This window comes from Andrographis paniculata, unplaced genomic scaffold (genome assembly GCF_009805555.1).
Source record: "Andrographis paniculata isolate CXL003 unplaced genomic scaffold, ASM980555v1 Contig78END, whole genome shotgun sequence".
NCBI classification, from domain to species: Eukaryota; Viridiplantae; Streptophyta; class Magnoliopsida; order Lamiales; family Acanthaceae; genus Andrographis; species Andrographis paniculata.
In genome coordinates, this window is record NW_026137615.1 from 885,443 (window position 1) to 912,349 (window position 26,907).

The 26,907-nt window shown below is 29.5% G+C and overlaps 2 protein-coding genes across 2 annotated transcripts; both read right to left on the bottom strand.

The window, feature by feature from the left end:
* Positions 1 to 1,090: 1,090 nt before the first annotated feature.
* On the bottom strand, positions 1,091 to 10,060 carry LOC127239790 (uncharacterized). Its single transcript, XM_051258109.1, has 13 exons — positions 9,901 to 10,060; positions 9,523 to 9,649; positions 6,659 to 6,720; positions 6,452 to 6,539; positions 6,287 to 6,348; positions 6,070 to 6,166; positions 5,508 to 5,918; positions 4,354 to 4,845; positions 4,007 to 4,273; positions 2,857 to 2,940; positions 2,468 to 2,558; positions 2,341 to 2,383; positions 1,091 to 1,686 (listed from the first exon to the last, which is right to left on the bottom strand). The coding sequence occupies exons 2-13, from the start codon at positions 9,619 to 9,621 to the stop codon at positions 1,545 to 1,547; spliced, it is 1,938 nt and encodes a 645-aa protein (XP_051114066.1). The 5' UTR covers positions 9,622 to 9,649; positions 9,901 to 10,060; the 3' UTR covers positions 1,091 to 1,544.
* Positions 10,061 to 23,036: 12,976 nt separating this feature from the next.
* LOC127239935 (protein PXR1-like) lies at positions 23,037 to 26,280 on the bottom strand. Its single transcript, XM_051258323.1, has 10 exons — positions 26,245 to 26,280; positions 25,906 to 25,967; positions 25,665 to 25,739; positions 25,348 to 25,449; positions 25,159 to 25,283; positions 25,034 to 25,064; positions 24,858 to 24,890; positions 24,223 to 24,321; positions 24,019 to 24,098; positions 23,037 to 23,351 (listed from the first exon to the last, which is right to left on the bottom strand). The coding sequence occupies exons 5-10, from the start codon at positions 25,218 to 25,220 to the stop codon at positions 23,318 to 23,320; spliced, it is 339 nt and encodes a 112-aa protein (XP_051114280.1). The 5' UTR covers positions 25,221 to 25,283; positions 25,348 to 25,449; positions 25,665 to 25,739; positions 25,906 to 25,967; positions 26,245 to 26,280; the 3' UTR covers positions 23,037 to 23,317.
* Positions 26,281 to 26,907: the final 627 nt, after the last annotated feature.

Consider the following 26,907-nt stretch of genomic DNA (forward strand, 5'->3'; position numbering starts at 1 on the left):
TAATAACTTATAAATTTATTTTTATAAATTTAAAATAACTCTTTTTAATATATCAATTATTTTATTTATAAAATATTTAAATTTTAAAAATAAAGATAAAATATAAATATTAATATTATTAATTCATTTATATATGTTTTATCACATATTTTTTTTTATTAAAAATAATATATTTATTTAAAATTATAAGTTTAATGAATATATTTTTATTAGATAAAAAATAATCAAATAAAAATACATATACTAACGATTTTTATTCTTTTATATCTATACTGTTTATAATGGAAAAAAATATTCTACAATAAAATTACATCAATATTTTACAAAACATTTGAAAATTAATAAAAATAAATATTTTAATAAATATGTCCTAATTTTTTAATAATTGATAATAAAATCCTAAAAAAATCTACCCAACGAAAAAAAAAATTCAACTAAATATTTTTAAAATAAAAAAAATATGATACCCTTAATTATCATTTTACGTATAAACAGTTAATACGAAACTACTATTTTACCAAAACCTTAGCACGAACACCTAAAATATTCAGCAGCTGATCAAAGCTGATCAAATCAAATAATAGTTATCAGTTAATTACCGGCCACCCCATAATATGAACTAAAGTAAACAAGATAAGACAAAACAAATTATTATTACTCCCTCCGTCCCATTAAAAGGTTACTATTTTCCATTTTCGTCCGTCCCAAAACAAGGTTACCATTTCCAAATTTAGTAATTGTACTATCTACTTAACATAATAAATACCCTTTCAACTTACAAAATATTACATAAATGTCATTACTTTTATATTACACCATACTAATAGGGATATTTTTATCTTTTTTACTGCAATCCAATATAATACTATTATTCAAAAATCTACGTGCAAAAATCAAACGTCACCCTTCCAACGGGGCGGAGGGAGTATAATAATTTGAATCTCTCTCTCTCTCTCTCTCAAATGTGTCTCAGGCAACTAACTGACTGCTGAATTACAGTTAGAGGAGGAACCAATTACCATCACCATTACCATTACCAAACACGCAAGGGAATGAAAGAAAGTAAGAAGGAAGCACTTATAGTAGTAAATTTAGTTTAACAAACACATTACCAAATTTTATTCAAAACTTGCAGTGCGGACAAAAAGAATTAGCAAAATATTGATTGATATCCTTATCAACTATATTATATCAACTTGGACCGGAGAAACAACACTCACTACTACTACTACACCAACATCACAATTAATAGAAGCCTAGAAAAAAGCATATTAATGACTATGATATATATATGATACATAAAAGTTGGAAACCCAATCAACTCAAACATACAAACCTTCATCATTCGCTTTCGCATTCCGGCCGGCCAGCTTCTCCGTAAAAATGAATTTTCACCCATCTGGTTCTGATTGCACCAGACTCCACTCTCTACCACTCTCCTGTGCTGCAGTAACAATTACGGTATCATCTACAAAATAAAAGGAAGAAAAAAAAGCAACAGGTAAGTGCTTTGCTCGTTGCTTATGCTCTTCGGTTTCTTGGCTTTAGCCAAACGGGTTTCCGGTGGCAGAAGTGAAGCTGCTGGAAGTGGAGGGGGCTGGATGGAATCCGCTTAGTTGGGCATTTGGGTTTTGAGGGGTGAACATCGACTGATCAGCCATGCTGAAGCCATATGATCCTTGTGGCCTACAAAAGTTCCAAAATTTCAATTGAGTTTGAGTTATTTGTTGATGCCAAAATTACCCATAACTTTCTTGTGGTTTCAAAACTCAGCGTAAATTTTTTATTTACTTTAAAAATTGCATAACGTCCCCTTATACTTTAAAAAGGATTGCATGAAACTCAGCGTAAATTCCCACTTTACTTTAAAAAATTGAATGACACCCCCTTATATTTTCAATAATATTGCATGAAACCCCCCGCCATGCAAAATATTCAGATAGAAAATCATCTTTCATCATACAAGAGTGTTTTCATAGTGGTGGGGTTCCATGCAACGTTTTTTAAAATATAAGTGGGTGTCATACAATTTTTAAAGTACAAGGAGATTGCATGGCACTACCTTAAACTTTCAAAAATATTGCATGAAATCTCCCGTCATGTTAAACATACAGATAGGAAATTATCTCTCATCATACAAGAGAATTTTCATAGTGGTGGAGTTTCATTCAACGATTTTTAAAGTAAAAGTGAGTGTCATACAATTTTTAAAGTACAAAAAGATTTTACGTAAATACCACGCGAGAATTATGAGCAATTTTACCTTTGTTTATTAATATTGTACCCAAGTATATTGAGATTGTGAGACTGGACTTGATCTAAAGGCTATATATTTATTACCTTGGAGTTACCCCGTGGGCCATTTCTTGTCCCATGAATGGACCTGGTTAGACGTAAACACAAGTCATAATATTATACCATAGCAACATTCCAACAAACAAAAACTTATAGTAATATGATCTCATACTCTGTTGAACTGCAGCTGGATATGATGGCATTTGAGCAGATGCGGTTGCAGGTCTTGGCATCACGCCTTGTAACGGTACCATCAAAGGAAACTGCATTGTACAAAAAAAGGCAATTTAACACGAAACCAGCCAAAGACTGCGTATAATGATGCTCAGATTTGCTGCAGTACTGTAAATCCAAATTGCCAAACAAAAAAGAGGTTTTTTCTAATAGTTCTGAACATCCCATCAATAAAGAATCACGAAAAGATAACTCCACTGTGATATATAAAGGAAAAAACATTTCTGCAAGAGCAATAGAATTAACTAGATGGAAACAACCAGCAAAAAATTAAGAAAAGACAACGCAATCAAGAGTGATGAAATTCTCCTAGAGAAAAGAGCATACCGCAGATTGTTGGACTGAAGAAGGTGCATGCCCAACATCAAAAGGGTTCATGGATCTTGGTACTGGCTGGGAACTAGGTATAGGCTGTAAAATGAAGACAATTATTGTTTGGAAATTAATGAAGTTTCTAACTAGGTTAAAAATGCATAGTCCCATCCCTAAAATAGAACTATTTAAGTTTCTAATAATAAACTATACCCAAGGGATGATACCAGATAAAGCTATTCCAGTAAAAGTGAAGGACAAGCTATTAAAATTGAGGCACAAATTCACCACCTTTACCTGCCCTGCTGCAGCAGGTACTATTTCATTATTTAGTACACCCTCCGTTCCATTTTAGTTGGCACTTTTTCTATTTTTGTTTGTCCATACCAATTTACGTCTTTCTAGTTTAGGTATAACTTACTAAATCAAAACATATTTAACAAATATAAATCAACTTAATTGACTACATAACATATAACATCACTCAAAAGCCCTTTATTTTTTACTACATTTAAAACTCACTTCTTATAAAAAAAAAATAGTTCATGTTAATTATAAATAAATAATCATATTTTTTTATTTACTTGTATTATAGAAAATTTTATTCTTTGCAAAATGATATCCATATTGCATATATTTTTTTAATTGCGATATAATTTTTAAAATATTTAAATACATATTTTATCTTTTTTAATTATATATGTTAAATTTATTTTAAAACTACCAATATTATTAATTATATAAAAAATAATAAAATAATATTATAACTCATTATTATTAACTAATTAAACATTATTATCTTTTATATCATGTCACTAATTAAAGAGTTTAATTCAACCATGACAGAGGGAGTATATTTTACTTTAATTTGTGAATGTCGATGTGCTTATGCATTCAGTAAAAGGGATTAAACTAACATTTATTTGCTTGAAGCAACAACAGGCATCATACTCCAATGATTGTCAGCAAATTATGATGCTTATTTATCCATGTTTTCAGTATTGCCCTAGGTAGCCACTCCATATATTTATCACATTCAAGTTATGTGACAAAATGCTATGTCAAAATAAAAAATAAAAAAATATTTTTTCACTGTAAAACATGCTAATGCAAAAGAAAATCATGGAGACAAAAGAAGGAAAAAGATTAAAGTATTTTCAAATACCATTGATATGTCCTGACGCATTGGATACCAAGCAACGTAAGGAGAACCAGAATACCAGCCAGGAACAGGTTGACGGTATGGGTAATTCATTGTAAATAAATCCTCTGGAAGTGCCTTCCTCCCACCAGATTTTGCATCTGAGGAAGATTCTGTTGAAACTCCAATCGAGGTTCCCATGGAAAAAGTGTTTTCAGTTTGACCCACTTTTGCAACAGAAGATGTATCAACTTGGGGTCTGTGGGCATTTGGTGCATGCGTATTCCATGCCTAATAATTTCAGGTAAGAGATTCGTTACTTGCTATAGATACGAAACATTGAATAGAGGAGATGATACTCTTATACATACCGTGCTAGTCAAGGATCCACCAATAATTGGAGTAACAACTTGTTGAGGAGACAAAGCAGACCACGGTCCAGTGGTAGTAGGAGCATTAGTATTTTGCAGCGTATATCCCTCAGTATGTAATATTTGTTGTGGAGGTTGACCAGAGGATACCATTGCAGCACCACCAGGAGGAGCCCCTGACGATGAAGAATTACTTCCAAGGGCAGCATGGCCAGGAGTGTGCGTTGTAATTGACAACTCAGAAAGTACAGATTCCACAGAGTTCGAGGCTGCAGCATATGCTTTGACCTGAGGCGCTGAATCAAAATTTGCCCAGTCATTACCACTAGATGCCGTCTGTTGCACAGATGAAGTAGCAACAGGCACTTGCTTGTTCACAGGAGCTGTTATCGGGGGTTCTGGAACTGAATCAAAATCAATAAAAGAAGCTTCAACTTTGATCTCAGCAGGGTTCACATCAGATGATGCCATGCTACTTGAGGATGCAGTTCTCTGCAAAGGAATGTGCAAACAATCATGTACCTCAGAGATTAGTAGTTAAGTCTAGAAAAAATAGGCAAAGGGAATTCTATATATGCTATACAAAGACAGATAGTATCAATACCTATCCAACTTGAGAAAGTTAAAAGTAAAATGCGACATAAAAAAGAAAGTTATAATAATGCAACAACACTTGTAACAGGAAGGAACAACACAGCAACAAAACGATGTTCTGCACGTTTCGTCCTACAAATCCGGCTAGTTTGGTTTGCTCAGAAAAATGCAAAATAATATGAATAAAAATAAATACTCCCTCCATCCCAAACAAGGTGCAACATTTCCTTTTGGCACGGATTTTTAGGTGGGGAGTATTAAGTAGGATTATTTAAAAATTAGGTGATGTGATGGAGAGAGAAATATATATTTTATTTTTTTATTTGGATGATGTGAGGGAATAAAGTGTAAGGTAGAGATTAAGTATAATTAATTATTTTTTATTTTGGAAATGTTGCAGGGTATTTGGGACGGAGGGAGTATTAAATAAAACCAATCACTTTATTAGCCTTCTAAGTAATATGAAAATAGTTATAATTCACTGGACTGCACATTATGATATAAGTTTTTTAAAAAATAATAATAATAAATCCATAATAGAGTAGAGAAAAAAATTTTACTTGTGTGTGGGACCCATCAGTTGACTTGCCTCCAACAGCAGGCTTTGGAGGTTCAATCACTCGAAGGGGAGATACATTCTCTCCTAAGATATCTCTTACAGGACGAACCACTGGAGGGCTTTGACTATCAGGAGATCCACCTTCAAATTTCGAACCACCATCAGAACTTCTGCCTTCTGATCGCCTCCCATTTCCAAACCTGTCCTCCCGTCTCCAGTCATTAACAACTTCAGTACGGTTAGGACTTCTGTAAGTACTGTTTTGACGATTTTCTTCATCATATCCAGGACTTCTTCCACCAGGACTGGGCCTATCACTGTGGCGACGCTCAAAGGAATCATTATGAGGGCTTCGTAAACCCCCTTGGTAGGTGTCTGTCCTCCTATTGCTATTGAAATCTTCAGTTTCAGCCTGCAAAAGGCAAGTGAAAAACTAAGATAAACCAAAGTGCTCTGCAAGAAAGGCACAGTTGTTTTGAATGTCATAAGTTTACTGTATATTTTCCTCCAGTGTATTCTATTAAAACTGTATTAAGTTTAATTAAAAGGAACCCCATGCATACCATCTTCATCTTTAATGGTTTTTCCATGTTCCTCTCCCCAGTATATCGTCTATCCACATAGACATGCCTGATGAAGTCACGTAGTCTCTCAACATTGCTGAGAGAGCAAATACATAACATGCACATGTGAGAACGCAAGAGTATATGCATTACAAAATAAATGAAAAACATAACATTGAGAAAAAATAATAAGGTAAAATGACAAATTTTCACATACCTTCCATCAGGTAGAGAATTACGTTGAGGATCCCATTCCTTTAGATAAATTTCTCGGGCACTCTTATCAATAGGAAACAATGTATAGATGAGTATCTTTATTAAAAGATGCTTGTATGGACGAGAAATTTGAAAACAGTGTTCAAATCAAATAAATGAGACATACCGCATTCCCGCCTCCCTGAAGGGCGCTGACTTCTTGTGGAGTAAATTTAGCCATAGATACAGACTTAACTCTGTGTGTGAACTCACGACTGCCACAAAAAGAGAACATTCCATGTAAAGGGAAATTACAAAGCTACAGCATTTGAGAATCCTTCTGGAAGATTGTTAGAAAACAAAAGACAAAAAACTCGAACTAATCATTACTTACTGTATTCCACCACAGGTTGTGCAGACAAAAGTCGAGAAATTCGTGCAAACGTATTGAGGTCCCTAATGGAACAAAGGCAACAATAAACATCCCAATCAATTAGAAATTTAAAAGATATACTAATAAGCTTTAAAAGAGCAATCTAGAACATATAACAGCTTATGTTGAAATCGTATATTATTAACTTGTTTGGTGCAAAATTAAAGAACAATTTTCTGTTCTACAGACACTTCAAGTACTAAGTTTCCTAATTTCTATATATACCTGAACTACATTAAGATTGTGATCCATTGTCTTACAAGAAACTCATTCAATAAGCTGTAGCTGAACATTCTCACGGATCATTTAATTACACTGTCATTCACTGACTCCCAAGTACCCAGACCTCATTTTCAAGCATTGCTTCACATGTATATGTACCACCAAGCTCATGGTAATGGGGTGGGGGTAGCGTTGACTGCTCAGCACAGCACCATGTGGAGATAATATATAATAAAAACCATATTAGTTCGCCACAATCATGAGTTTTAAGCATACATGAGCTGAGACTGATAGCTTATCCCACCAAACATTGTGTGGCGCTTCACTGCCCAGACTTTCCAATCTATTATGACATGTTTTATCCATATAATCAAGTTACTTAACTATGGCAGGCTAAAAAATATGAAAGCTTCTTGAGAAACAAACCCAGTGCTCTCTTTCACCATCTTCAGCAATCTCATCTTATAGGCATCCCAAAAACTAACACCTCTGAGTAAGTAGCCAACTCAAAACAGTCTACAGCCAATTATTATCATGTTATTGGGGACCACTAATAGGCAAAATTACTTAAGGCCCACAGTACCAATCACATCTAGAAATCAAACAGCAGTTGAACTAACAGCACGGATTTGAACAGTCATTGTTCATTGTGCACAGCTCCCAGGCAAATGCGGGCCATACCAAAGTTCCATCTCAAGGCAATGAATAAGCATATCCTCACTATTTGCAAATTTAAAAAAGTAAAATATTTTCAAGGATTACACAATTCAGCAGTTGGAATGGAAGTTTCTCCGTCTGGTCGATCAGCTTCTTGTAGACTGAACTTGATTCTCTTTAGGCTCCGAGTTCTTTTTGGGTGGGATAGTTAACATTATCATTTTCAACTAATATATTTCCAAAAAGAAATAGGTAACAGATCACTACAACATTAAAATCAAGATCATAATAAAAACTTTTTTTTTGTTTTTTGGGGAGTTGGGTGCTGGGGAAAGGGGAGAGAGAGAGAGATTTGTCCATAAGGTAAAGAAAAGAAGTGAAAGAGCATTATCTAAATAATGGTGTCGCAGGTGCTCCAGACAAATTTCCTAATTCTGCTTACTTGACGACGAGCACCGCAAAATAAAATTACATCTGGCGCACACTTTATGGTGCTATATTGACATTATGGCATGCAACCACACATGCCATAGACAACTATGGTTAAAGTCTCAATACGGTTGTTTGTCCTATCTCCATTAGAGATAAAAAGCTAAGAGTTTAAATGATATATCTATATTCTAAAGAGCAATCCAAACAACTGAAATATGACCCCTCTTAAAAGTAACACATAAATTTCTCAACATCAACCAAAAAGAGCATCCATTCATTACCATTAATGAGAAGATACAGAGAAGGCAGCACTTGTATCTCATCTTATATTTCAAATTATCTTATTTTATTATATTTATGTATAGTTTCTTCCCAAGACAAAGTATAATATTCAACCACATGGATACATAGTAAATTAAGATATAATTCTCATCATAATTATTGAAGCATATTAACTGGATAATCAAATGTCCGATCATATCAAGCTCCATGCTACACAATGCACACAAAGCTGGAAAGTCACGGTTCTTCATTAAGAGGCTGACTCTTGATTCCAATAATCTCATGCTCTACTAGTTTCAGAGCGTCTGGGTTTATCATAGCGGGGAAAATTGCTAGTTTTCAAGGATCGATGTCACTATGAGAAATCACTGTGCTTTATTCCAGTCCTTTGACAGTTTAAGCGAAATTAATCAGCATAGTACATCACCAAAGTAAAATCTTTTTGTAACACTTTTTCAAGAAACATACATTTAAAATCAAGGTTCTTCTATAATACAAAAAATATGTCATTTCAAGGAATATAAAGTATCAACAATACCATACAATTTTCTTTAATTTTGTTTTAATTAAACAGCTTATGGGATACTTTTCAATTACACTATCAAGAATATATTTTAATTTTTGAATGGTGAATGCTCGCTAGCTTCCTAATGTAAATTTCGAGCAGTACAGTATGTGAGGTCAAGTCTAAAGTGAGACAGTATCAGCTCAAGTACATGTAGTAGGATTAAAGAAAATAAGTAACATAATATATGAAACATACTAAACAAGACATAGTAAATCACACAAGCAGGTTCATGGAGTGATTTAAATCCTGAGATTCATCGGGCTTGCTGATATAAAGATTCAAAACTGATCTTGATTGCAACCATTCAGACAGATGTTGAAATTCCCAAAAGGAGCAGCAGACACAAATCATCATGCAAATCAAAATCAGCCCAGCCTAACAATGCACCATGCGTTGCTTTCCTTCAGAAGGTAACTCAAAAGTAACCCCGTACTTGGGAGCTATGATCAAAACCTCGGGCGACTCAAGGAACACGTAGAATTTTTCGAAACAAATAATCTCAGATTTCGGCAAACCAGTAGAACATCAAAATGAAGACAATTCATAAAGGTTATGTTGCCCTAAAGTGACCGTGGCATTCAGATATGATTCGAGATATGAAAAGTGAAAGGGCATGGCATCAAACGGAGACGATCCTCGAACACAAGTAAAATCAGATACTTACCAAACTGTTGCAGTTAATACACCGTCGATTCTCTGGAAGCTTAAGAAGATTCCGTATAACTCTCTCATTCTTTTCATCCTCCTTCATCCGATTCGCCATCACTTCACAACTTTCTCTTCACAATTCACTGCGCCGATCAAACGAACGATCAGGCCCAACGACAGGTCTCACCAAAACACATACCGCGAAAAAAGAAATCAGAGAGATCAAGAACTTGGACGGAATCAGATCTGGTAAACAAGTCACCAAAGCTGACTTGCCTTTATAGCAACCAAAAGACAAGACTTGAGCACCACAAACTTGAAGAATAGCACGCTATTTGACCGCCTTTCTAGAATCAAAAGCTCAATTCAACTGAGTAACAAATCGAAATCTCACCTGATAGGCGAAGTAGAGTATGATTGATGAAAAACCGATCCTACTTGGGGATGACAGATCTATGATTATCCCCGCACAGCTCAACTCTTGGAGAGACTGCATAAAGAAAAAAAAGGAGGACAGCCACTTTTTGCTGTTGAAATCGTACGGAATAGAAATGAGTGAAACGACGACGTAGCGTGAGAATAATCTCCTTGTTTTCATTTTTTGCTTTTCCGTATATATAAAACGGGAAATGACATTGCGGGTTACGAAAATATAGAGAAAAGAGAGGGGATTATAGTACAAATAAGGATGTATTGTTTTGGAATTTTAATTTTAAAATGTTATTTTAATAGTAATTCAAATATTGAATAATTGGAATTAAATTTTTGTGTTTTATTTTGAATTTAAAATTAATTAATTTTTAAAATCAATTTATTTTTCACTATTCATTTATTGTTCAATTTTTATTTATTCTTTTTATTCATTTCATTCGTAAGTTAATTTTGAATTGAAAATAACTTTATTTTTCTTTCTTTCCTTTTATTTTCTTTTTTCAGACATCAAGAGCAAGATTTCATCACTTCAAAAAAAAATTTTTAAAAAAAAATCAGTCTATTTTGAAGAATAAAATCATGTGTTCAATAAGTCATTTCAAAATTTAGTTATTACTTTCAAAATTTTGTAGTATCACTTTTGATTTGTGCGGAACAAGAAAAAAATGTACAGAAGGTAGATCAAGAACTCGACCATATAAGTACAGAAACTTGATTTAGATCATCTTCAACCCACAAGTTCATTTTTACATGGTATACAATATATTTTTTTATTTTCTAGGGTTTTTTTAAGTAATTTATGTGTAAGCATACTTTTTATTTCTACAAAATCAAATAATCTTCTTTATATTCTATTCTATATATTATTTTATAAAATTTTTCAAATTTACAAAATAACATCAAGTATTTGATATAAATATTAATTATAAAATTAAAATATTAATACAAAAATAAATTCTTTAATAAATAATACTCTCTCCGTCCAACATACCATGTCCATGTTGTCATTTTTATCCGTCCCACATATCATGTCACTTTTTTTTTTGGTAAATGATTACACACTTTAATCTTATTTTAAACTTTTTAATTTTTTTTAAAAATTTTAATTAAACTAATTAGATATCTTAATCTTAATTTATAATTATTTATATTATACAATAATTATTTTCACTAATGCATTCTTAATTATCTACTAATTACACTCTTCCTAAAATACCGTGTCTACAGTGTAACAGACACGATATATGGGACGGAAGTAGTAAAAAATAGTTAAAAAAAAAACAATAGAAAAATATAATATATGCATATATTTAAATAATTAATTAATTAATTAAAACAAAAAATAATAGTAATAGGAAAAACCACTCACTCAATTGAGAGGGTATGTTGAATCCTACCAAGGGGAATTATGTCCCACCCCTCTTAACATGTTTTGCAAAAATAACAATTTTGCTATTTTTACATAGTAGATTGAATATAGTCTTAAGCTCTAAAATTGATTTATACTATAATTTTCAAATTATTTGATGATGGTAAGTAGTCATTGAAATTCACTGTGGTATATATCACAAATCATTCATCCAAATTATTTCTAAAATTTATTTATACTATAATTTTCAAATTACATGATGATGGTAAGTGGTCATTCAAGTTCACCGTGGTATATATCACAAATCATCCACCCAAATTATTTATTTAGAACAACTTTAATTTGTTTTACATAATTGTCCTAATATAGTTATTATATTATATGGATAATGTTTTTTTTTTTTTACTTCTAGAAATTTTGCAACTAGATTAGTGGTTGTTGAAGTCAACGTATCAAACTAAGAGGTGTTTGGGAAAGAGATTTTTTAAAGCTTTTAGTCTATTAAACAGTTTTTAGGTAATTGATCACTCAAAAAACTAATTTACGTGTTTGGTAAATTAGTTTTTTCAAAAAAATATTTTGGACCCAAAAAGCTAATCTATCAAGTGTTTTGAAACAACTTTTTCACTTTAATTATACTTATTCTTTATTTACCCTAAAAATAATTTATTTATTTCATACACATATAATAAGTATATTTTTATTGCAGTATTTATTAATTAATTTTAATATATTTTATTTACTAAATTATAATTTTATTTGTATAAATGTAAAATAATTACTATTATTAATTATTGCATATAAATTATTTTATTTGTAAAATATATAAATTTATCAAAATTAAATTAAATAGAAAAGACAAATATTATTAATTTATTTATATGTATTTTTATCATATAAAATTTACATTAAAAATAAATAAAATGGAATAAATTATTAAACAATAATTAACATAATAAAAATATATACTAAAGATTTATTCACTTATATATTATACAATTTTAATAAAAAATTATTATTATTTTTTAATAAAAAATATTTTCTTAAATCTAAAAAATAAAAATAAATATTTTATAATATTTTTATAATTTTCAATAATTAATAAAAAAAAATTAAAAAGTTTTAAACCAAAATGAATAAAATAAATATTTTAAAACATACCATATAAATATCATTAATTGTCATTTTATAGATAAACAACTAATGTTAAACAGTTGTTTTACCAAACATTTTAATATAAACCGCTAATTGAATCAGCTAGTCAAACCAACTAATTGAATCAGCTAACAACTAAAAACTACCAATTAATTGTCAAACGCATCCTAAACATCTCAAATTGATACAAACGTCACGGTTGAAATTGATTAATACTTAGAAGCCATTAAAGAGAAGATATGTTGAGACTCGACAAAATTGTAAGTCGTCTATAAATTTAGGCGGGAAAATGATGAACCAACTTCACCCATTTCATTTCGTTGAGTTGTTATTATCCTCCGGCAGCAACAACAAGATAAGAACGCCAATTTCAGTAAAAGGAAATTGTATACTTTCGTATTAGTCCTTTTCGTAGAAACTTATATTTTAAACAATAAGTACCAAGGTGGAAGTTTGCCCCCCAAAAAAATTTGCTCTTAATCTTTCTAATTATGTTTAAAGGCGACTTAGTATTTTAAAAATAACAAATATGTTTATTTGGATGATAAAAGGTTCAATAAGTGAATGAACATACTTATTTTGTTTGTATGAATAAATTGAGATTCAAATTTAGAGATATTACATTGATGTAACTTTCTATGAACTATAGTATTTGTGGCATCATTTACGAAAAATAAATTGACCATGAAACAGATGTTTTTTGGTTGAGAATAATTTGTATCAATTTCTATTGGACACCAATATTTTTGTCTTTTGAATTGAGGTAAAAATTGAGTTTATGGCATGATTTTATTTATTTTAGAATTTGATATTTAGTAGGAATTGTTTGTTTCCAAAGTTAAATTAATTGTTTGTAGCTTTCTTTCTCCATCACCATCCTTTACCATAATTGAAGACAGTCATGAAGAAGATTATTGTTGAGGACATTCGACTGAAGATGTTCAAAGCTCCTATTCTTGATTATTGCCCTGGTTTCTTCCTCCTCTATTTATCCTCGTAGGGATTTTGCCACCTTTGATTCAGCTTGCAGGGATGCCCGACCACCACCATCTGACAGTGTCATCGCTGCTTGAATATTGATCATTGTTACACTCGTTGCCCTAACATTGAGTGTCACTACTATCATCGCAGGGGACACATGATTCGGAATTATCCTAAGAGAAATAATATTGTCTTTTCCATATGGCTCATCCTCTTCAATAGTTGCTGCAACTAATGTGAATTAGTAGCCTCACTCCGCACCTCCCACATTCGAGCCTTTCACCATATCTTCACTCAAATTTTATTTTTCAATTTTTCCTTGGCCCCGACCTTAGGTAACAAATCTTGGTAAAGTCTTTGCTTGTTGCAGTCATATGAACATTCAGTCTTTTGCACTCTTCAACCCCCAGCGATCAAGTAGCGACCAATCAGTGCAAAAAAAGTGAAAAAATAGCTGACTCGCTCCCATCCCTCACGACAAGCTCGAAGAAGTAAAATGCCTGGTCGGACCTTTTTCGGTTTTTGATTTTGTTGATATAGTATTTTATATCATAGTTTGTTCGATTTTTTGGGGTGTAAGCTTTTGTCTCGTGTTTTTATGCATCGGTTCAGTGTTGACGAGCCCTGGGTGATCGGTGTAGTTGTGTTTGTTAAATGGGTTTGAAATCGTCCGTATGTTTTCCCATGTGAACCGGGTTGAATGTTTTATTTTGGCACCGATTTTGGGTGATTTTATTTGTTTAATTTGTAATTTTTGTTAATTTTGTAGATGTACATTTTATTTAGTTACCCGAAGTTGCATATTTGAGTTTTTATTTGATTGTTCGGTAATTAATCATGTTTGTGGGTTGACAAAAGTAGTGTTGTTAAGTACCCCGAATTGCATTTTTTAGGTCTAGTTCTTAAGTAATAGAATTTTAGGGGACTACTATATACTTGAAATGTGTTGTTACGTATTCCTGATAGATTCTGATGAACTTTTAAATACATTTGGGATGTAAGTAATGTGGATTGATGATATTTATTTACAGACCAATGAAGGAATACAAATCGGTTATCATTTGGTTTGCAGTATGATTTTTCCACAATGAGGTAAACATAGTTATTACTCCCTCTGTCATACAAATGTGTGTTCATTTGATCGGATACGGATTTTAATAAAAGTGAGTAATAATTTTTACTTTTTCTTTTTATAGTAAAAAAAGTACAAAAGTATAATAATTTTTTTATGACAACCCAAAAAGAAAAGTGAGCATATATTTGAATAACGGAAAGAATGTTTATTATGATATATCTCATTACTATAATAATGTTAATTGTTAGTGAGAAACAATATTTATCTTTTAATTAGTTACATATTATTAACTAGCATGGTTATTATTGACGTGAGAAGTTAATATTATGTTATAGTTTGTTTATTATGTTATATCTCATTAGCAATGAGAGTGAGAGACTAATTTCAGATAGTCTTTTTGCAAAGACCATGTCGAGAGAATGACAAATGATCATTTCTTCTGTCATGTCAATGTCAATGCCAAACTCTTGTAGTTTGCTTTAAGCCAAACATTGTATAGAGCCTTATTGATGCTTGGTTGGCAAAGCTCCTTCAACAACGTTTGTTTTTTTTGTCTCATATGTCTTCTTTTGTTGCTCTTGGGCCAAAAAGATACTTAAAAATTGTGCCAAAGTGAAATTCAATAGATCATTTGTGTTTTTTAAGGAGTGTATTTTTTTTTATTATACAATTCTAGAATCAACCTAACCTAGTCTAACCTTGTTAAGGATGTCAAGAAATATGTCTGTGTAGTCATTTATTGACCGTCTCATACTCTTTCATTTTTTGCATCTCATCTCAAACCCCCTTTCTTGTATTTGATTTAGGATCTTCATTCCATATGCATATTATTCCAAAGATCTTTTGTTGAGTTAGAGACATGATACGAGTGAAGAAATTACAACAATAGACACATTTTAGCTCTGGTCTTCTTTGTTTTTTTTTTTCTTTCCTTTGGTGCTGACATGATGGAGTTTTTTGAAAATTCGGTGATTTCAAATTCGGTCTCCATTATATCTTAGAGATTTGCTTTCATAAGTAATTCGGTGGAACAAATGCTAGAAGTATTCAAATAGTAATAAATAATGACTTAAAAAAGTACTAAATGTCTGTTACTATTCTATCACCAAAAGAAATATGCAAATATATAAAAATAGAGCAATAAAAAATATCTCTAAAATTCTACTTATTACTCCCTCCGTCCCATTGAAAGGTTGTCATTTTTCATTTTCTTCCGTCCCAAAACAAAGTTACAATTTCCTAATTTAGTAATTGTACTACTTACCTAATATAATAAATACCGTTCCAACTTACAATATATTACACAAATATCATTACTTTTATATTACACTATACTAATAGGGGTATTTTTGCCTTTTTTACTACAATTCAATACAATACTAATATTCAAAAATCTACGTGCAAAAAGAAAACGTCACTCTTTCACCGGGACGGAGGGAGTATAAGACATTAAATCCATTGTCAGTAATGAACTGGTGAAAAATAAAACAGAAGTGGACTTGGTAAAATTCCTAAAAATAATAATTGAAAAAAAAATACTTGCTAGAATTTATTTGCCGCAAATTGAATATTATTTTATTTATTTATAGATATGATTTCCTTTTATTATTAGTATGTTATTGTTCAATTAATTTTTCTATTTGAAAAAATAAATAAAAACAATAATAGTAATTGTTTTAAATCTTAATGCTTGTCTACCATATATATATAATATGATAATCATTGCTTTCGGTAATGCAAATATCATTGAACGACCCAAAGAAAAGAAAAGTATAGAATAATAAACAAACAAATAGACATACTCACTCACTAATCTCATGACCATTTAGTCACTTGAATACTAACAAGAATATATTGAAACGAGGTCGAGAAATAAAGTAACAAACATCAGAATATTTTGAATATTGGTATTGATGTTTTATATAACTTAATTATTACACATGCATACAATTTTATGTTTCATTCTATTGTCAGTTTAAGAAATCATGTAAAGATATTAACATTGTTTGAACACTTTCACTTTAAAGTTGCCAAGTGCGCTAGGAGATGGTCTTATATTGATCTCTATAGACTATTTTGTTGTTCATATATGATTACACATGTGCATGTGCAAAACAAATATGCACAATTTGACATTTCATTTATTGAGTACTCTTTCGAAAGATTTAGATGGGCAAAACTCCACATCTTAATTGACCTTATTGTTTGAATGTTATTTTCAGGTATGTCTATCATCAGAAATAACCACCATGATATATTTTTTTTTTTTTTTATGGTGGTTTACCTTTAAGCGGTAAGCAATATGAACTCTTGTGATATTTTTCCATTTTTATTAATGATCATTTTGATTTTTCTTATTCTTAACTGTATTTGTATGAATTGAATGAAATGGAGGTGTTTCTTATGTGCATTTCATGCATTCTATCATTTTTAGTGCAATAATTAATGCATTATTTTAAACTTACTTATGTGCATTGCACGCAATCTATCGTATCGCCCAATACTATCATAAAATTATTCGTCACTTTCCCTTTATCTCAAGAAAATGAACAGTTCATTGGTGTCGTAGTTGAATGGCGCCGCCACCGTTAAAGCCAAAAGGGCAGAAACATTTTCAACGTACAACCACATCAAAATTTGTATTCATTTATCTCTATATATTTTTTCTCCTTTTATCATATTCTAAAAAAGAAAATGTGAAATGTTTTTATTTTTCTTCTTTGAACTATTATCAAATTTCAAGAAAACTTAAATCAAAGAAAAAAAAACTTATGCCCCTCTATTCACAAGAATGAGAAGACGAAAAGAGGCATCCATGCATATTCATTTTGATTATATTTTGTATGCGTATTTTGCTTATTAATAGGATCAGCACCCTAATTTTATCTTACCAACAAATTATGTATGATTATAAAATGTTGAGATTTGTTATAAGGATTAAAATATAATGCAAATAATTTAATATTTACGGTAATAATTAATTTAGGCAATTTCTATAGTTTGTAAATTTAGTAATTATTCTATGTCAATTTATATAAGGAAACTTAAATAAGTGTATTTATTTCAAGTTAATCATAAGAATTGTATGTAATAATTTTTATAAAATTTTACATAACATCTCAAACAACATATTATTATGTATTATATAACATATTCTTAAGTATCTAAAATTATATATAAAATTTATCTAAAGTACAACCTAAAGAATAATTTTTAAAATTTGTTTTGTTATGAAATTTCAATTTTTATTTAGTTATAATTTCTAAAGTTACATCTAAAAGCATATATAATGTATGTCTAAATCACAATAAAAAGTACTATGTACATTCTTTTTCTTGTTAATGTAAAATTTAAAAAATTTTATTTATAAATGATAAATTAAATATTACGAAATGATTAAAAAAATTAAATGTCATTACTTGAAAAGTTATACGAGAATTTTTGAAAAATAAAAGTAAATAAAATACTAATACTCCTATATTTAATTAATATATAAATAATTATATATTTATAGTATAAATTCATTATATTTTACGTATATTTTGAATGGTGTAATTTGATTAACACAAATCTTTTAGTTTTAAATACATGATAAAATATCTAAAATAATAAAAATATTTATAGCATAATTTTCTCATTTCCTTTCATTGGAAAAAGCATATATATGTTTATTCTAGGGAAAGCATACTTATATACATTATTGTTGAAATTGATATTGACGAATAACAAAAATGAATAAATTAGAAAGCATAATAAAAATATAACAAAAGTCTGTTGGTAACATAATATAAGTCTACTTGTGTGTTTGTTCGGGAGGTTGGATTTTTAGTTTGAGATTTGAATAGTAAGAATTTTAAATTGGAATAGTTATATGATACGATAGAATTAGATGTTGATATAATATTTTGAATATAAAATTATTTTTATATATAATATGAAAAATAAATATACGTATTTGATTTTATATTTTAAAATTTTTTTAAAAATAAATAATAAAATTTGAGCAAAATCTTAAGAAAGAACATCAATTTAAAACCTATTATTAACAAAAAAAAAAAAAAAACTAATTTCTTTACATATGAAGTTAACTCATTTTATAAAAAGCACTAGCTAACAATTTCAATATATATTTTATTTCTCTTTAACTCTTACATTAACTTTTCGTTTATTAAATTTAATACAAAAATATTTCAAATTTTATTTCTCTTTAACTCTTACATTAACTTTTCGTTTATTAAATTTAATACAAAAATATTTCAAATTTTATTCCTCTAAGTTAACCATTGCTTAATAATTATATATAATTTCCTTAAATGATACTCCCTCCGTCTCAGATACCGTGTCTGCTACACTGTAGACACGGTATTTTAGAAGGGATGTAATTAGCAGATAATTAAGAATGTATTAGTGAAAATAGTTATTCTATAATATAAATAATTATAAATTAAGATTAAGATAACTAATTATTTTAATTAAAAATAAAAATAAAAATAAAATTAAAAAATTTAAAATGAGATTAAAGTGTGTAATCATTTTCCAAAAAAGAAAATGACATTGTATGTGGGACGCACAGAAACAGCAACGTGGACATAGTATATGGGACGGAGGGAGTATTTTTTAATGAATAAATTATATAGCATATAATATAATATATATATATATATATATATATATAAGAAAAACATATCATTGAAATCTATATAGCATATGTGTATTCAATCAAAAGCATAACTTAACAAATATAAAATAACAACAAGATTTACTTCCACAAATTATGGAATTTAAATAAGAATGCTAACATTGTTAATTAATGCATTATTTGAAACTTACTTATATTATATTTCGTACAAAAGAAATAATAAAATTAAATTTATAAATTTAATCTTTTTTAATTACAACCGTTAGATCATCTATTAAAAACAATTTGATGGCTTTGAATAAATCAGCAGGGTACTAATATATTTTCAATATCAGCACTCTAAGAACAGCCTATTATGTTTTATTTCATTAGCACTTAATAGTTAATATAATAAATGTTTATTGAGCGAGAAGAAAAGTTTATCTCATGATGACTTAATTATTGCTTAATTGACATATTTATTAAGTTAGATTTTAATTGTTAGTGAAAAACACTGATTATCTTTTAGTAACGTTGATTATTGTTACTTAGCATTGTTATTGTTTATTATGTTATAACACATTGGCACTGAATATAATGATGTTTATTGTTAATCAGAAGCATTGCTTATTTTTTATTGAGTTTGATTATTGTTAGCTAGCATAGTTATTATTTATTATGATATATCTCATTAGCACTTAATATAATGATGTTCATTGTTAGTGAGAAATAGTGTTTATCTTTTAGTTAGTTACATTATTATTAGCTAGCATAATTATTATTGACGTGGGATTGTTACATTATGTTACTAGTTTGTTTATTATTTTATATCTCATTAGCACTTATAGTGGAAGACTAAATTCAAATAGTCATTTTGCAAACATTATGTTGAGAAAATAACAAATGATTATTATTTCTACCATGTCATGCCAATGTCAAGCTCTTGTAGCTTGCTTCAAACCAAATTGTTGCATTTTTTATGCTTGGTTAGCAGAGCTCCTACAACAATGTTTGTTTTCTTGTCTTATATGCTTCTTTCGTTGCTCTTTAGCCAAAAAGGCACTTAAAAACTATACAAAAGTGATTTTCAATATCCCATTAAAAAAAAAAAAAAGTGACTTTCAATAAGTTCTTTGTGTTTTTCAAGGTGATGTAATTTTATTTTATTTTTTAATACAATTGTTGAATCAACCTAACCTAGTCTCACCTTGTTAAGGATGCCGAAGAAACTGTCTGTGTATTCATTCTTGATCGACTCATACTCTTTCTTTTTTTGCATTTCATATCAAACCCCTTTTTTGTATTTGATTTACGATTTTCACTCCATATGCATATTATTTTATTTCTCTTTTGCTGATGTTAGAGACATGATACGAGTAAAGAAACTACAAACAATAGACACATTTTAGCTTTGGCCTTCTTTACTCTTCTATTTCCTTTTCTTTTGAGCCACCAGGATGGGGTTTTTTTGAAACTTAAGTGGTTTTAGAATCTGCCTCCATGGTAGGGATGAATAAACCTACCGAAAATACAAAAATACTGATTTACTGTACTGTATTATACCGAAAATATCAAAAAATTCTGTATACCAACAATTCGGTATACATGGGGTTATGGACCGGGCTATATATATATATATATAAACATAAATATGTATATACAATATATATAAACAATTTTGATGAACTTTCAATTTTAATTATTGATGAAGTTGATTGGCTTCTAGATACAGAATTTAACAAGACATTTAAGTACTGGTATGTATCTAAAATTTCATATTTAGTTATCATGTTCTTTGTTACAACGAACACACGAATTATAAATTTTAGGAGTCTAGTTTTTCTTAAATCAAAGGATTTTTTCTGTGAAAATGAGATTGTGAAGCTGAATTAGCATATCTATTTATTTTTTGTGCATTATTCTTGAATCATAGTTTTTTGTGATTAGTCGCTGGAGTCAACAACGGAAAAGAAGTTGTTTTGCTTATCAAAGTTGCATGGAAATTATTTGTTTGGTTGAAAATCTCCAATAAGTAAAATCGATTGGTGCAATAAAGCTATTAAGCATAAGCAATACTAAAATAGATAAGATTAGTGAAAAAAGTTTCTACTTTTTAAGTACCGCTTCTTTTATTTTAAATAATTTTTACTTTGACACTTGTAATTATTAATGAGAATAATTTATTTCTAAACTTGTATATGTTACTATTCAACTTTGGGTGAATACGTGCTCTAGAAAGAAACAAATCATGTTATTTTCAGCAACCATATGACTATAAATATTGATAAGCTTATCAATCTCTCTTAAATAAAACAACGCATTTGTCAATCACGAATCAAGTAACTTGTCAATATTATTAACTTAGAATCGGTAATTTACCTATGGATTCTAGAATAATTTTATGTTAATATGATCTTGGTTATATAAAACCATCCAAGGAAACTTTGCATGTTATGCACATGTTGGTGCATATTTGAAAGCATAATACAATTCTTCTTGCATTATGCTCCAAGATCTTTACGTCTAAAGTGATCATTTTCAAGTATTTTTTTTTTAACAGCTTATTATTATTTTTACTTAATACTGAGTATTTTGAATTTTTTTGTATTGTTGAATATGTTCCTTAAATTTCTAAATTGCAATGTCTGTAGTGATACAATTGAAACCTCACCATAATCTATTTAAAATATATTTCAAAATGTATTTATGTATAACTATAAGTTGAATCATGAAATCATTATTGGATCCTCTTAAAGTAATACTCCTTCCGTTCCATTTATCGTGTTTTTCCATTTTCGTTTGTTTTATTTATTCTGTCACTTTCCTTTTTTGAAAAAGTATTATACACTTTAATCTCATTTTAAATATTTTAATTTATAACTTTTTTAATTTTAATTATACTATTTAGTTATCTTAATTTTAATTTAAAATTCTCTTTATTAAATAATAATTATTTTCACTAATACATTTTTAATTAATTACTAATTATACCACACCTAAGTTCTCGTGTCTACAGGAAAAAAAACACCATATCCTAGACGGAGGGAGTATCTTCTTTCATTGGAATAAAATTTGCCGGTGACCCATCAAACCTCTATTGAATTGGGGGTGCGGGTGGGGTTAGAAATCCATTCCATGTGATTAACTTTTTTTTATTCATTTTCTAATTTAATATTGCATTTTTAAGTTGCTCTTTCTTATTACTAATCATACACAATGAAGATTTTACAAAGTGGGCGGCAGTGCATTATTTCTTAAGGTATTTTTAAAAATTCATACATTTATTGTTGGGTGAAAATGCATTCCACATTATTAACTTCTTGATTTTTTTTAATTTAATATTGCATAAAAATTATTCCTCTTAGTACCGTTCATACCAAAAATGATAGATTTTACAATGTGCCAATGCATTATTTCTTAAAGTATTTTTGAAACTCCATACATTTATCGCCTAGGAGGTGGAAATCAATTCCATATAGTTAACTCCTTGATTCCTTTTTTTAATTTAATATTGCATTTTGAGCTCTTTTTTTCTTTTTTTTTTTTTTTTTTACCAACCATACAAATAATGATGATTTTACGATGTGATGATTTCTTAAGGCATTTTTTAAACTTCTTCCAATATAATAAATGCATCATATAAATTCTACCAGATTTATATATTTTCACATATTTTGTAACTTGGGCATTTCTTCGTAGATCTTTCTTGAACAATTAAGCGTACAAAAATTAAGGCGTAGTTGGCCTAGAAGTGATGGTGACCAAGAAAAAGCTAAATTCACCATATGATCCTTCCTTCACACAAACACACATTACTCCAAAATAATATCCAACTAATACCACGAATCAAACAACCTAGCTACTTGGACAACGATAATAATAGTAACAATATATGATGCCCTCGAATCAAAAGCAAATATTAATAATAAACCACAACGAATTGAAACAAACCAACCAACCATTAATTATATCTAACAAGTCTATCTAAACTAATTAACATTAGCAGCTTCAAAATTGCATTTATAGATGATATTGTGGTTATGAGATGTGATTTTCTTTCTAATTAATTTCTTGCACCATCACCATCACCATCACCATCCATTTCTTCCTCCTTTTCGCTTATATATGTATATATATACACATACGTATTCATGTGGCACACGCAGCGAGTCCTCCCTCTTTCATTTGATATGCTGATATGATGCCTTTGGCTCCCTGCCCAGCTCATTTGAGAACCGATGAATCAATGGATTAATGTTAGAGCTGGGAAAAACTAACTCGACATGAAATAATTGAATTTTGGTCAAAAATTTCAACCCGATTATGTATAAGAGTTGACACGAACTCGACACGATAATAAACGAGTCGGGTTATGGTTGAAGCTCTCAACTCGAACCAGACACGACAACCCAATTATAATATATTAATATTGATTAATATTTTTATTATATATGTAAAATAAATCATAATTTAATAATCTTCTCATAAATTAATTTAAACTAAGTTCAATTTTAAATAATTCAATTTACCTCAAACCAATAAAAATTAACATAACACGACAAAAAATTATTTAATTTGAATCAAGAATTTTGACTTAATTATGTACGGGTCAACACAAGTCAACCCGAAGCCGAAACGATAATAAACGGGTCAACACAAATCTGACATGGTAATAAACATGTTGGGTTAGGGTTAAGTAATTTAACCCGTTCAAAGTATTCAACCTGATACGAATCCAACGCGAATTGACACATTGCTAGCTCTAATTAATGCACATAAATAAATAGATAAATAAAGCTATAACAAAACAGTAACAAAAATAATTAATGGGAATAGGAATGAGACGAAGATACAAACAAACAAGATTAAACAAACTTGTTACCTTAAAAGGGAATTCCCAATTCTAATCTCTCTCTCTTTTCTTGCCTCCAACTTCCTTCGTTTCCTCCTCGTCAATTTTTTCTTCAAAAAACACACACATACATACATTAACCATCATACATATCTCACTCAATACATGAAAAAAAAATAAAATAAAATCTACAAATTAAGATGTACAAGAAAGAGCTGCTAGTACAATTAGTACCTCCTCCTCTTGTTTCTTCTTCTTCTCTTCCTTCTTTACTTTCTTCTTTTCTTCTTTTTCCTTTGCGTTAATCAACTTCATATTGGCAATAGCTTCTTCCTAGAAAAAATATATATATTCTTTATAAATATATTATAATATATGCCACTAGTAACTTGTCTGCATGTATGTATGTATGTTTTGTGTGCGTTTGAAGGATTTACAAAAATTTATACTGTTCACACAATTTTTTCCTACAAAAATAAATCAAATCAAACGTTTATTTTTTATTTTCTATATTATATTAAAAAATAATTTTACATTAAAATCTCACATCAATACTTATTTATATCTCATCAAACCACCATTTCAGTTTGTTTGGAGCTTTGGATTTTAAATTGGGATTTGAATAAAAAAAATCTGAATTTGAATAGTTATATGATGTGATATAAATATGTATTAATATGATGCTTTGAATGTAAACTTAATTTTTAGTATAATATAAAAAATTAAAAATAGGTGTTTGATTTGATGTTTTTGGGGAGAAATTTATGTAAATAGTATAAATCCACACAAATCCTTTAAACAAACACACCCAACTAAAAACACCAACACCAATTAGACAAATAAGACAAATCAAGAAAACTTGAAATTACCTTTGCTGCCGCAGCTACATGCTTCTTTTTCTCCTAAACAATTCAACCATATATCCCAAGAAACTAGTTAGAAACAATAAGTAGAACATCCTTCCACGATAATAAAACATCCATAATATTCTATATTGTACAGCTAAATATTTTGAAAAGTAATTTAAATGCAGATAAACAAATACCTTAATCCTTTTCTCACGTTCACATTCTTCTCTGCCATAATAAAACAACGAAAAGAACAAAAAACAACATTATTAGTTTGTGCTAACAATCAGATACCTATATAAGAGATGTCAAACTAAGTTACCGTTCTTTTTTCCTTATCCATCCTACTGCCTTTTTCATTTGCTCAATTGTTTCAGACCACATTTCTATTTATTCCGAAGCGACAACTCGCTTCTTCAGCCCCCTTCCAAAGCAAACACTTTTAACCTGCCATATTCTTCCAAGATATAAGTAACAAGATTCCACTTAATACACATCAAAGATTACGAACATTATTCATATCAACAATATGCATATCTATTCCGTAGCCCAATTGATAAAACTCCAGAGTTAAGAAGATGGGTGACCTCTTGAGAATTTTAGCTTACTAAAACTGCATGTTGACAAATGAGAACAAAATAGTCATCTCAAATAGATTTAACATGTGGTACTTCACCGGTTGCATAGTACTACTGAGTACAAAAATATTTTAGGAAAAAGGAAATGCAGTTGAAACCCAAATAAGTCCTCAATCAAATGATAAAACAACAATAATATTGCAAAATAAAACAAAACTAAATATTTTAATAATAAAGGATATATACTTACAAATTTATTGATTTTTTTGTAGCTGGACGCCCTTTTCTCCCTGCTCTAGCGGTGCGACCCACTCTATGAATATAACTGCAAAGCATATTATATCACAAAATAATTTTTTCGTGAATAATTTCAGGAATACTACTGAACAATTATTGTATCAAGAACAAATGTGGTAAACATTAATAATTAGGCAAGACACTTGTACAATAAAATTCTGACAAATCAGAAGGGATTAGCGTTCATGTTTTACCTTTCAATATTTTGTGGGCACACAAAATTGATGACTGTTTCAACACTTGATATATCCAGACCCTGAAATAAAAATTACAAGAAGATAGAACCGCCAGAGGTCCTTCAATCAATACTAAACAAAGATTTTACTAAGTTGAACCGCAAAAATACATCATATAAAAATTGAGAAGCAACACAAATTATAAGGGTCTGTGAGTAGTTCACTATTAACATCTTTCAATCGATCTCTATATACAACTTGCGTTCAATACAATTTTATGTATTGCTTTAACGTGTATATTGACCATGCTAGAGGATGGTTAGCATACCGCACTCAAAATGAAAAAACTAAACTTACTCGTGCAGCAAGATCTGTTGTAATTAGAAAATCCACTTTCTGCTTTTTGAAAAGCTCAAATTCCTATCCAATAAATTGTGCATAAGACTTCTAAATAATAATAATTATTATTATAATAATAATAAACAATGTTGAGTGAACTAACATCTAGACGCTGAGCCTCAATTAAGTTTCTATGATTATTTAAAAGAGCCAATAATTTCAACATCCTTGCACATAATCTAACTTGTGCTATCTTTTTTGCATCCTTCAATCTAGAAAATTAGTACACATGCAAATTATTGTACCTCCAAATAGCAAGAAGTTTTAATAGTAATTAGAAGGGGATGAAACAAGATAATCAGATAAATATTTAAGGACTACAAATAAATAAGTTTATGAGCATACCTTCATTGGCAGCCCGCCAATCACCAAACAACATGTAATACCAGTCACATATTTAGTGAGTTTTGTAGTCATATTATGTATCATATAGAAGAAAATTAGTAAATTAGTAAATACTACAAATATCTCATGCTTTATTTTATTAAAATACAAAACTTATTGAATAGCTAACTCTCTCGCAGGGGTAAGAATAAAAACCCTAATAGCAGGTCTATATTTTGGCTTGTATAACAATCTCTACAATATTGGAAGTACAAAAGCATTCGTCTGCCAATTATA